This window comes from Chinchilla lanigera, unplaced genomic scaffold (assembly GCF_000276665.1).
Source record: "Chinchilla lanigera isolate Chin_1 unplaced genomic scaffold, ChiLan1.0 scaffold00074, whole genome shotgun sequence".
Classification (NCBI taxonomy): Eukaryota; Metazoa; Chordata; class Mammalia; order Rodentia; family Chinchillidae; genus Chinchilla; species Chinchilla lanigera.
In genome coordinates, this window is record NW_004955475.1 from 7,647,950 (window position 1) to 7,661,333 (window position 13,384).

The following is a 13,384-nucleotide window of genomic DNA, read 5'->3' on the forward strand; positions in this document are numbered from 1 at the left end:
CATCTAATTAAATATTTTACTTAGATATTAGTTATTTTGCTCAGGGTGACTACTGTTTTTGTACTTTTTCTAGAATATGAACTCCAAGAAGACTGTCTCTCCAGGGACCAAGAACAGTACTTGGCACACAGTGGATACTCAATATATATGTATTTGCTAAATGAAACCATTAATTTAGCAATAAATGACATCTGGACTTTAGACTGGGGTTCAGTAAATTATAGTTCATAGGATTATTGCCAATTTTATAAACAGTTTTATTATATTAATGTTACATCCATCTGTTTAAATATTATCTGTGGCTGCTTTCCCACTACAAAGATAGACCTGACCAGCTTGATAGAGATCTCTGACCTGAAGAGCGTAACTTATTTTAACTATGTGTACTTTACACAAAAACTCACTGATCTTTGCTTTAGATTCACATAATGAACTACTCGTTAGATACTGCTTTCTGGATAATTTTCAGAAACCTCAAATCTAACCTACCCCAATGATAGCTTTTCCCCATCTCCCCATTAATTTTCTATTCTGTATTTCTAACATGTATGAAGAACTGCCTCATTCATTCAGTCATCCAAGTCAGAGATCCAGGATTCCAAAATCTCCCTCTCCCACATCTTCTACTTCTGATCACCAAGTCCTGCTGCTTTTGCCTCCCTATCTTCCTTTTCACTGCCCTATCTCAGACTACAATTAATTCTTGCTCAGACTTGGCACAACTTTCTCCTTTTCTCTTTTCTACCCTTTATACTATAGTCATGACAATGTCTCCTGATCATAAGTCTGACCGTACTACTACTCTATTTTCAAGCAATGCTTTCTCAACACTTGCATGAAAAATTCCAAACATTCTAAACTCCTCAACCAAGCAGTCAAGTGCTTTTAGGAACTGGTCCCTGCCTATCTTTAGTCATATTTCCAGCTGTTTCTATTTCCATTTCTTGTTCCAACAACATTTTAGCCCTAGGCCTTTGTTCACACTGGGTAGTCTCACTGAAATTTCTTTTCCTGACTTCTTTTTTTGTTCACTTTTAATATCTGTGATGGTTAATTTTAGGTCTCAACTTGGCTGGATTTTCAAATACCTACAAAGCCTGGACAAGTATTCTTTTGGTTGTATCTAAGAGAGTGTTTCCAGAAGAGAGTAGCAAGACTGTATGGACCAGGTGGGAAAAGCTGCCGTCAATGTGGGCAGGCGTCATCCACTCTGTTGGGGGCCTAGTTATAACAACAAAGAAAATGAAGGGATTTTGCTTTGAGAGCCAGGACATCAGGACTCTCAGATCTCTGGCCTTTGGACTCCAGGATTTACACCAGGGAGCCCACTCCCCTTCTCTATCCTTATGCATTCTGCCTCAGGCAACTTACACAATTGTCTTTTTGATTCTCAGGCCTTCAGACTTGTACTAAGCCATGCTACTGGTATCCCAGGGTCTCCAGCCTACAGATACCTGTCATGGGATGTCTTAGGTACCATAATTGAGTGAGAGAATTCCCCTAATAAATCCTCTCTCGTATATCTGCACATATATCCTAATGGTTTTAGCTGTCTAAAGAACCCTGAATAATACATTAATACAAGTTGTACTTTTCTGCAAGTATCCCTTCTTGAAAATCCAAAGGTGTCACCCACATACTCAATAATGTCACTGTACCAAAATGATTGGTGATGCTACTGCCGTGCACAGTGATTAAGTGCTGTGATTCTTAACAGGGTAACTGGATTTAAATTCCAGCTCTCATTAAAAATTTTAATTGATTCTTCATAATTATATGTATATTCAAGGGTTACAACGTAGTAATTCAATACATGTAATATAATATATAATGATCAAGTCAAGGTAATGAGCATTTTCATCTCCTTAAGTATTTACCATTTCTTTGTGGTGGGAGCACACAAATTTCTTTCTTTTAGTTCTTTATAAAATATGCATTAGGTTGTTGGGAACTACAATTATGATATTGTGCTGCAGAACACTAAATTTATTCCTCCTATCTAACTGTACTTTGGTACATTATTCACCTATGCCACTTACTAACCAAGTAACCTCAGGGATGTGATTGTCACAAAGTATTATCAACTTCACATTTCAGCTAAATATAAGTGATTATCAGAAAGATAAAGTTGTTTGAGGAAACAGATAATATGGCAGTGACTGCTGATTGTTCTCCAACATCCATTCTCTTCCTTGAGTCTTGGGCATGTTCTACACCAAATAAAGACTATACTTCCCTGTCACATCATGTGAAACCCTGAGATGAAATTCTGACAAATGGGATGTAAATGAAACTGGTATGTATGCCTTCCAGACCATAGCTTAAAAAAAAGTTTTAACCTGCTTCCTTTCTTTCATCCTTCTTAATCAATAGAATATAGACTCAATCGTGAAGACAAAGACAATACCATAGGAAGAGCACAGCAACAAGAAAGAACCAAAGATCCTGACACTGTCAAATCACCTTACTAGCCTCGGACCATCTCCTTGGACGGTCTGACAGCCAAAAAATAAACATCTACTGTGTAGAGTCATTGTATGTGTGTGGGGAGTTAGCACTCCAGCCTGTATCATAGCAACTAACAGTGGTAGAGCTTGGACTTGAATTGTGGACAGACCCACATTATATGACTATCCTCTTTGCCCAAAGGAAAATTTATATTAAATTATGCTTCCCAAGAATGGCACTGGTTGCTACAAAGCTTATAGCCAAGTATAGGGCCATCTTGGCAAGGACATAAGACATGTGAATAGCTATTTCTTGTCCTAATGTCATTCCTGCATTTATTATCTGTCTCTCCCCTTGTTTTACATTTTCGCTGTTATACCTGATTATAATGTATGTTATCTTGTATTTTATGTACTATATCAAATCCAGGAGCAACTGCAAAACATGACAAATGTTTACATAAAGAAATTTGTTACAGAAAAGACACATTGAAAATAAACCCCTGAAAATACTTCCCTTCATTTAAAAAAAAAATTATTATAAAGAAAAAGAAACAAAAAATAAAAGTCCAAAACAATATGATAGGAGGGTAACAATGGTTAATACATTGCATGTTGCTATCTTTAGTTACTCAGAGTACGAGATGTCAGCATTTAATTGTTCAAACACCACCCTGAACGCACCCAATCTCCTGTTCCCTTTGCTTTGAACACATTTAGCATCCTTTGCAATTTCTGAAACAGTTATAGAAGTCCTCTTTTGTGAGTGCCTTTATGAGATATGACCAAAACTATAGTGAATGCTGCTGCCACGTTCCATTGAATGGAAAGAGAAATTTATAGAACCATTATGATGTGTGTCCTCATCCACTGTATTCACCAGATCTGGTACTGTGAAATTTCTGGCTCTTCCCCAAAGTTAAAATAACCTTGAAAAGGAAACATTTTGAATTGATTCAGGACATCTTAAAGGAGTCACGGCAGCAAAACTAAAGACACTCATGAAAGAGGACTGACATAACTGCTCCAGAAAGTGACAAGAATGATGGTTTAAATGCGGTCAGAGTAAGAGGGAGTATTTTGACTTGGGTTAATGGCAATGTGTCTTTCACTGTAATTTTTTAAAAATGTAAATATTCATTGTATTTTTAGATCACATGTGGTATACTCACCTTAATTAATTTGGAATGAGAGGTGGTTAAACAAGTGTAAAATTGATTTATATATGGTTTTTATGGAGTTCAAGACCTACTATCCTAAAATAGGATACCTTGGTGTTTGAGGAAACAGCAAAAGCAAGTAGGTCTCTTAGGCCTCCTCCTGCTCTTCCTCCCCCAAACAGGCCATGAAAAGAATTCCTTGACCTTCCTCTAAAGTAGGTCATAAAACTTTTATTCCAGAGGTACCCTCCCTATACATGCAGGAAATGAGTATCTTATATGAGAATACACTGAAAGCATCACAAAGAATCTGAATAAACAGGCTTTGTTGAATTCTTCCCAGTTTAATAGGATTAGGTAATACCATTTTATCCCTAGTCACATTTCTCCAGACTATCCACCAAACTATTACAAAAAAGTACAAATTTACCTTTTTCTTTGGGTCTTCACTTTAGAAGACTATGTTACACAGAACTTATTAAATAAATTTGTATGTTTTTCTCTTATTAATTTGTCTCTTATTATAGGGGCCTCAATCACGACCCTTGTGATAGGTAAGAAGATACATCTCTTCTCCCCTACAGTTTCATTGTACATGTACAAATTTTGTACCTATAATTTTTTTCCATTTTCATGTTTGCCTCCATACTATACTGTTAACTCCTTATAGGCAGACAATGACTTTCCTTTACACCCCCAGCACCTAGCATAGTACCTGATAACAAAATAGTTACATGCATAACCAAGAATGAATACATCTATAAAATTCCCAGGGCTAGAATTACCATCAAATGTCATTGTGTCATAATGGGATTTCCTTTAATTGTCAGTTTGAGCCAAGGAAGATAAAAACCAAAAAGGCAGCTGAAGGCAAGTGCCCCATGCTTGGAGGAGTTGTGGTAAGGACAGGAAATGCATACCTTGTCAAAGTGCTCAATTAAGATTTCTACCACGATGTTCTGGAACTTGATGTTCATCATGGCAGCCACAGTATCCTCTTGAGCACGCATCAGGGTGGGCCCAAAAATCACTCCCATGTTGGAAGGGGTCATAAGATTCTCTTTGCTATGTTCACAAACACTGACAGAAGAAAAAGAAAATGATTAACAAGATTTGCTTAAACAATCCCTTGTAACTGAAACTGGTAGGTACTATTGTAAGAGAAGCTGAAATGCTAAAGGAAAGGAAAGGTTCAAAGTATACATGGGGAAAAAAAGATTAGAATGGAAATAACTAGCCAGCAACACAATATGGTATGTAATTAGGACTGATGTCAGTTCATCTTAATTGTCAACTTGAGACCCCTGAAGAGGTGAATGGATCATGGGGGCTCTATAATCATTAATGGATTAATCAAATGATATCCACAGACAAACATACTATTAGGAGGTAGGGCCAGGTTGGAGATGGGGCCCTTAGGGTGTGCCTGTGGAGGGTGTGTCTCTTACTGACCCTCTACCCCTGTGTCCTGCTTCCCAACCACAATGGAGTGAGCAGCTTTGCTCACCATTTCCTTCCGCATGATGCAATTGCCTTAGTACCAGCTGACCATGGACTGAAACCTCTGAAACAACGAGCCAAAAATAAATCTTTCCCCCTTTAAATTGCAGGTATCAGGAAGTTTGCCCTAGTGATGGGAAAGCTGACTAACACAGAAAAGTTGTACCATAGAAATGGTGTGGCTTTTGGGACTATAGCTGACTGTGTAGTTTAGAAACTTTTGGACCTGGTTAATGGGAAAATTTTGGAAAAGGTTAGGGATGTGGGCTAGAGAAGATTTAGAATGCTATATGTAGCATTTAATGGGAGATTCTGGTCAGAACTCATAAGACCAGAATGCTGATAGGAATGCAGACAGTAAACACCAGGCTAAGGAAGTTTCAGTCAGGAACAAAACTCTATTGAGAATTGCACTACAGGCCATATATGTTTCTTTCTGGCAAAGAATTTGCCTACATTACATTTTGTTCATGTCCTAAAACTATGCCTGAGGCTAAATTTAAAGACAACAGCCTAACTAATATTGCAAAGGAAATTTCAAGGTAGCCCAGCATTCATGTTGTAGCATAAGGAAGGCTGATTGCTTGTAGTGAGATTTATAGTGGGAATCAGGAGCAAAAAGCAAAGCAAATATATTTGAAAAACCTTAAGATTTTGGCCCAAAAAGAATGTGTGTAAAGTTGTGGCCAAAGGAGTAATGTGGTTATAAGAAAGTAATAACATTAAAAGGGAACCAAATAATTTATTTTTTTTCAGTGAAACAAGAAGCTTATTTCTGGATCTCAAGTATATTCTACACTTATACATTATGGCAGGCAGTTTTTCTAACCTTTTATTACTACATATTTACAATATATGATGATTACATTTTTTGTGGGGAGTTTGTGCATGTAATAGCACAGCTTAATTTCCTTTTTTTCTTCCCTCCCTTTCCTATCCCACCCTACTTCCTCCAACTCTTCTTCCACTCCACATTTGCAAAAGTTCTACTTTCATTTTTTTCTTCAGCTCTCTTTTCCCTTTCTTCCCTATTCCCTTTCTCTATCTCTTGTTCCCCTTCTCACTTGAAAAAGATCTCCCTACTTCTTATGTATCTCCTGTTCTGCTCCTTATTTGTACTTTGGGTTCCTCATATAAGAGAAACCACATAATATTTAAACTTCTGTGTCTGATTTATCTTATTTAACATTATGGCCTTGGGGGTCCATCTATTTACTTACAAATGTCTCAATTTTATCCTTCTTTAAGGGAGAGTAATATTCCATTGGATATATATACCACATTTTCTTTATCTACTCATCTGCTGGTGGGCATATAAGCTGTTTCCAAGATTTAATGACTATAAATTTTACTGCTATAAATATGGGTATAAATGTACCACTGTAACAGCATAACTTTAACTCTTTCTGGAAGATACCTAGAATACCTGGGTCAAATGGAATTTGTAGTTTTAGTTTTTTTTAGGAAACTCCATACTAATTTCCATAGTGGCTATACCACTTGACACCACCACCACCAATGAATAAGGGTTCCTTCTCCTCCAGCAGCTTTGCCAGCACTTGTTGTTGGTTGATTTCTTGATCATAGTCATTCATTCTGTAGTGAAATGGACTCTGAGTCTTGTCTTAATTTGCTTTTCTTGAATGGTCAGCTGTTACGGCTTATATTTAGATGTTCCCTAAAAGCCTCAAGAACTCATAGATAGGGCTTTTCAGAGGTGGCTAGATGTAGTGTATATGATTCTGGGATTAAATGTGTGATGCTGGGATCAAGGGTGTGTGATCATCAAATTAGTCCACTGATTGGTTTGGCATAGTGCTGGGAGCGGATAATAGGAAAGCCCTCCCTGGACATGAGTGCTACCCACTTTAAGGGTAGGTAATCTGGATAAAATATTAGGGACAGAAAAAGGGATATTGTTTGTCACTTGTTTTTTTACTGCTTTGCTGCCTTCTGCCCATCATGAACTCTTTTTCCTTTGTTATGTCCTTTGTTATGTCCTTCTTTCATGTCAGCCTTGGATCCAGTCAAGTATAGACTGAAAATTTCAACAGACTGTGAGTCAAATAAAACTTTCCTCCTTTAACGTTGAGTGTTAGATATTTTGTTTCAGCAACAGAAAAGCAACTAAGACATTAGCAATGGTGAACATTTTTCATATATTTATGGGCAGTTTGTACTTCTTCGTTTAAGAAATATCTCTTCAATTCAGCTGATCATTATTAAGAGGATCTTTAAATTGGGGGGGTGTAATTTTTTGAGTTCTTTATATATTATAGATATTAGTCCTTTGTCTGAGGAGTAGCTGGCAAAATTTTTTTCCATTCTGTAGATTTTCTCTTCCCTGTGTGGTTTCCTTTGGTATACAGAAGCTTTTTAATTTGATGTGATCCCATTGGTTGATTCTTTGTATTATTTCACATGCAACAGGGAAGGAACAAGCTAAACAGGAATAATAAAAAGGATATCTTAAGGGCATCTCAGGAATCAATAAGACCTCACCCATTATAGGCTCAAGGACATAAAAGTATAACCCTTTATTTGAGAAGAAAGCTTCTAGGCTCTCTGGTTGAGAAGGAAAACCTAGGGATTTGGTTGCCTGGATTCATTTCACCAAGCTCAGCTATCTAGGTACTCAGAGGACATTGTACTCATGGTCCAAGAAGGTCTGCTTACTGCTGTCAATGCCAGCAGACCTCATAGTCATCCATGTGATGGTAGGGTAGGCATAAAGAATGCAAGAGTCATGGGGTCAAGGAAGCACCCACCCAGATTTCAAAGCAAAGTAGATGCAATTTGTCCTTGAGATGTGCCTGTATGAAGCTGTAGAAATGAAGCTTAAGGTATTATGGAGACCCTAGGAAGCAGGTGGTGCCAGGAACATAGAATGTCTTTTGAGGAAAACTGCAAGCTCCAAGTGGAGCCAGTCTGAGAGAAGCCATGTGGGCTACAACCAGAAAAGCCATAAGTGCAGGTCCACTCAAACCCTTTGGAAATCATACATCACCACTGGATATGCTGGACATGGAGTTAAAAAATTAATGTATTCTCTGCTGGGTTTTTGGTCTTGCTTTGGTCCTATTTTTCTATCTCCCATTCTTCTTTTTTGGAATGGTAATGCTTACCCTCTAGCACTGTACCTTGGGATTATGCAACACGCCTGTGATTTTTACAGGAGTTCACAGTTAAAGGTTTGTCTTGACTTTCAGGGGAGACTTTGTGAACTTTAGACAAATGCTGGAATTGTTGACATTTGGGGAAAGGGAATATTGCATTTCTGATTGTCTAGAGCATGGTTGCATCACATTAGACTTAACTATTAACTTGTAATTGTCTATTTGGAGATTAAGTATAGTTTAACAAGTTTTGACTAGGCAGTAAATTGAGAAGGGGTGGACTTGTTCCAGTTAATCTCAGTTGTCACCTTGACTGGATGAAGAGATTCCCAGACAGGTGACTGGATCATAAGTGTGCTATATTAATCAGTAGAGTAATCTAATGATATTCAGAGCTGAATGCCCTGCTAGGAGGTGGGGTCCAGTTAGTGGAGGTGGGCCACTGGGGGTGTGCCTTTGGGAGATACATATCTCTTGTTGGGAATGTTCCCCTATGCTCTGCTGCCTGGATGCCATGAGGTAAATAATTTTGTTCTATCATGCCCTTCCCCCAGGATGCCCTTGCTTTGGAGCCAGTAGACCATGAAATAAAACCTCCCTTTCTCCCAGTTGCAGGTGTCAAGTACTTTGCCCCAGAGATGAGAAAGCTGACAAATAAGGAGTCAAAGTCAGCATATGAAGACACAGCAAACTTATCTAGCAGTACTGAAGGATTTAAGGGCCAAGGGTGTGGAGGGTGACAGTAAAGGATTTGGAGAGGCAGGAGGGAAACAATAGGTCATTCAATATAAGATGAATGACAGGTATAAAGTACAACAAAGCACATGGAGAGAGTGCCTACTAGTCACTCCAATCAAGAAGCTGGCCTCTTCCTCAGCCTCAGTTAGAGAAATGAAAACCTGAAAGAGCTGAAAGGGATCCTTGAGAACATCCCATTCTGATGTTCCTCACCTGACTGATGAAAAAGGGAAAGGCTTACAGAAGGAAAGGGATCTGTCTAAGATCATAGTTACCTAGCTATTGTTATAGTTTGGATATAAAATGGTCCAAAAAACTCACGTATTAAAGGCTTGGTTCACAATGTAGTGCAGCAGTGTTCAGAGGCAGGGCCTTTGGGAGATAATTCGATTAAAAAGGCTCTGATCTTATCAATGGATTAATCCATTTATGAATTTAAAGGTTAATGTGTTTTAAGGGAGGGGCTGTATTATAAAAGCAAGCTCTCTGTGTGCTTTCTGGCTGCCATGAGATAAGCACACTTGCTCCACCACGTACTTCCCATCATGTTCTGCCTTGCCATGGGTCCACAGTGATGGGTCCTATTGACCATGTTTTGAAAATATACACCAAAATAAATCTTCTCTTGTTTTTCTCAGGGATTTTGTTATACAAACAGAAAACTGACTAATACAACTATAGAGTAGGTCCTGTACTCTCAGATTTCATGATATCTAGATATAATCCTTACTCAAATTCTCTTCAGTAGCTCCCTATCACTTATAGGACAGAGTCAACTTTCTTCACAGTGCTAGTTAAGGCCTCTGTAGCTTGCCTCATTTCTAATCCCTATATATAGTCTAGGCCAGTGATAGTGAACCTTTCGGAGCTTTCAATGATAAAAAACAGCCCACCGTAGCACACATGCCATACGTTCGGCACCACTGGAAAACTGACCTGAGTTTACATACCAACAATGGCAATCACCAGCTGTGCAACAGGGAATATTTACCCATTCTAATTTCTCTGAGCTTCAGTTTTCCCACTTGAATAAACAATGCCTATTTCACGGAGTTGTTGACTTTACAGAGCCAAATTGCTTTAGCATGGTACTATGCACTCTGAAAAAAATCTGTTACTATCTTTTTGTGAACTGCCATTCTAAGCTGACCTTTGCCATTCTTGCTATGCTATGGATGACAGATATTGGGAAACAGAAAAAAAAATGCTCAAATGGGAAAGGGAGAAAGGGAAGAAGGGGGTAAGTGAAGGAAGGAGAAAAGAAAAAAGAGAATTGAAGGGAAAAAATGAAAACAAAGCTTTTGTAAATAAAGAAAGTAGGATTGAAGGGAGGGAAGGGGAATGGAGAAAAAAGAAGCATCAAGGTATATTATGTACAGGTACAAATTCCCTAAGATGAATATGATCATTATGTATACCAAAAGTATACCAATAAAATTAATTTTAAAAATACACTGCTTACATTAGGGTTTTCTGGCTACACATCCTTGTTTCAGAGACACCATATCTTTGTTCATGGCAACGTCTCTGCCTAGAACACCCCTTACTACCATACCTAAGGAACGTCTCTTTATTCTTCCAGATTATGGTTATATGACAACTCCTTCAGAGACATCGCAGCCCACTGTCCTCCTCTGAACTGACTCCACTGGCAAGCCAAGTATGGTGAAATTTTCTATTTACTTATCTGCCTCTCCTAGTAGGTAATAAACAACTTCCAAGCATGTTCTTGGCACACAGCGGGTACTAATTAATTATTTATAAAGGAACTGAGTGCCTTTAATGCTCTTTTAAATACTATTGAAGGCAGCCAAGTGAAAGGCATGCAGCCCTTTGGTCAGTTTGGCTGTGGAGGTAGGGAGGTTAGAAAAGGGGCCTGTCAGCTGCCTACTAAAAACCCTAATTTTCCAAACCCACACAGGCTAAGACCTGTAAGAGAATGACCTATCAACAAGCAAGTTCTTGACACTAAGTAGATAATTGAGGGGACAGATTCCTTGGACAAATCTTAATGAACTCTGTTTTGCCCTTGACAAAGGCTGGATGCCATTCAGATGGTAATAAGCAGCAAGCATTCAGGGCCTTAGGTATTGTTGGGTTGCTGATGGGTCCTTTTCAACAGTTTAAATACCTCTGCAATTAACTTTTATTATGTAGTGACAGAAATGTTCAGATATTACAATGGAAAACTATCTCCATGCTGCTACCAAGTGATCCAGAAAAACTAAATCACTAGTAGCAAAGTAAAAACACTTGCTTATATATTTTAGTGAGCTTTGAAGGGAACTGATGATTGTTTCATATCCCAGCGGTTCACTGAATCATCACAACTGCTAAGAGCAGTGTATTTTATTTAGACTAGGCTCACCAAGGGTAAACAACTTAGTAAGGTCACAGTTTGTAAATATATTGCAAGGAAGGGATTAAATCCATATTTGTTGGTGCCTAAGTATTAAAATCACCTCAATGTGTCCTGCTGACTGATTTTCTAGTTCCTCTTGAGAGATCAAAGCATCCTTGGGAGACTTTTTGAGCTAAAATCACCTTCTACATTTTTGTGAGAGATTCCTGGTACCCCATTTTGGATATTCTTCCTTTTCAGCCTTCTAGGAAGACTTAGAAGGTTACCTATTCTTTGGGGAAAATTGCTTTGCATGTGTTATCTCTCTTATTATTGAGTTTTTTGTTTGTTTGTTTGTTTGTTTGTTTTTGCAATGCTAAGGATTGAACCAAGGGCCTCATGTATGCTAAGCAAGTGCTCTACCACTGAGCTACACCCCCTGCCCTAAATATTTTGAAAATCACTCAGAGACACAAGTCATACTTCAAGCTGTGGGTTAACAACATGAATAAAGCCAAAACAAGGGTCTAGGGAATAGTGAATTACATAGAAGTTTGTGATATGACCTGACAACAAACGAATTATAAAGCCTCCATTCCACATAGACTAGAAAAATGGGTATAATTTCAGTTTCAAAATTTAAAACAAAGAAATGGGTAAATGAGGGAGGTTGTAGCACTCCTCAGTTGAGGAGAAAATAATTCTCAGCAGATAATTTAGAGATAACAAATTAAAATACCTGGATGGACAAACAGGTGACTTAAATGAGGAATATGGGCCTGATGAGAAGTGGCTGCCTCTATTTACACAAACAGAAATTCTACAGACAAATAGTATACTATCAAACCCTTAGAAACATACCATCAAGAGAGTTATTTCCAGTTTTTGTTAATCTAACATAGTATATTTTAAGGCACTTAAGAATGATAAGGATTTGTTAAAGTACTTGTTAAAGCATTTATGAGTGATAAGAGTTGTCCCAAATTAGAAGCTTGAACCATTCCAGAGGGTGTGACTCCTACTCAACTCCAGCTGACCATGGCCATGTGGACATGCAGGCTCAGTGCAGTTAGTCTCATTCCTGAAATCCACACTTTGATGTGAACTATTTGGATTTTTAAAATTCAGAGGCTGTCTTAGTTGCTTTTCTTGTTGCTGAGACAAAATGCCTGACACTCAGAGTTAAAGGAGGAAAGGTTTATTTAGCTCATAGTTCATAGAGGTTTCAGTCCATAATTGGTTGGTTCCAAGTCAGAGTGGCGTGGTACACAGGCATCACAGAGGAGAACAGCGTATGGTTGGGCAGAAGGCAGCAAAATAAGCAAGGGGTGACCACAGCTCTTTCTGCCCCTTATATCTTATCCAGGCTACTTGGAGCTGGTAGCACTCACACCCTTAATCTAGTGCCCTTGAGCCCATGAATCAATCCCAGTGTCACACACTCTAGATCCAGCCACCTCTGAAAAAGCCCCACCTATGACTGCATGAGGCTTTGAGGGGATATCCAGACACAGGCCATAACAAAGGGTAAGTCTTTTTAATCCAAAATAGTGCAAGACAAAGAAAACAAAGTTGGGCTTGTGGATATGGTCCACAGTCTGCCAGTTTGAGACCTCTGGTTTAGAAGGATACCAGGCAGAATGGTAGATGGCTATTTATAAGAAACTGAAGGTCACATTTCGCTTTAAGGTTCAATGATTCTAATGCTTATGTAATATGACTCCTAAATAAGATGGTCATTTCAAATTATATTCCTGGTTCCATTACTAAGGTACTGTGTGGCTCTGGACCTATCTTTTTCCATTCTCAGGTATTTATTCTTTCCTATGTAAAATAAGAACATTATTAGATAATCTAGAGGGTCTTCTAGTTCTACTATTCAATGAATCTTGAAAAATAATGGGAGGGGAGGGATAGCCACATAAGAGCAAATTATGTATCTCATGAATCATCTATTAAGTATGCTTGCCCTCCTCCACTCTACACATGCATGCACACATACACGGAACAAAATGAAAGAACTGGAACAAGAGCAAGCCTCTGGACCCAGTTGTAGCAAACTTTAAAGAACAAGAAATTATA

At 38.3% G+C, this 13,384-nt stretch overlaps 1 protein-coding gene across 2 annotated transcripts in view; it reads right to left on the reverse strand.

The window, feature by feature from the left end:
- Positions 1-13,384, reverse strand: part of Ophn1 (oligophrenin 1) — a 442,504-nt gene that overhangs the window by 71,321 nt on the left and 357,799 nt on the right. For both annotated transcript variants that reach the window (XM_005401585.2, XM_005401584.2), the window contains exon 19: positions 4,528-4,687. In XM_005401585.2, coding sequence (XP_005401642.1) covers positions 4,528-4,687 — 160 coding nt within the window. The remainder of the gene's footprint in view (positions 1-4,527; positions 4,688-13,384) is intronic.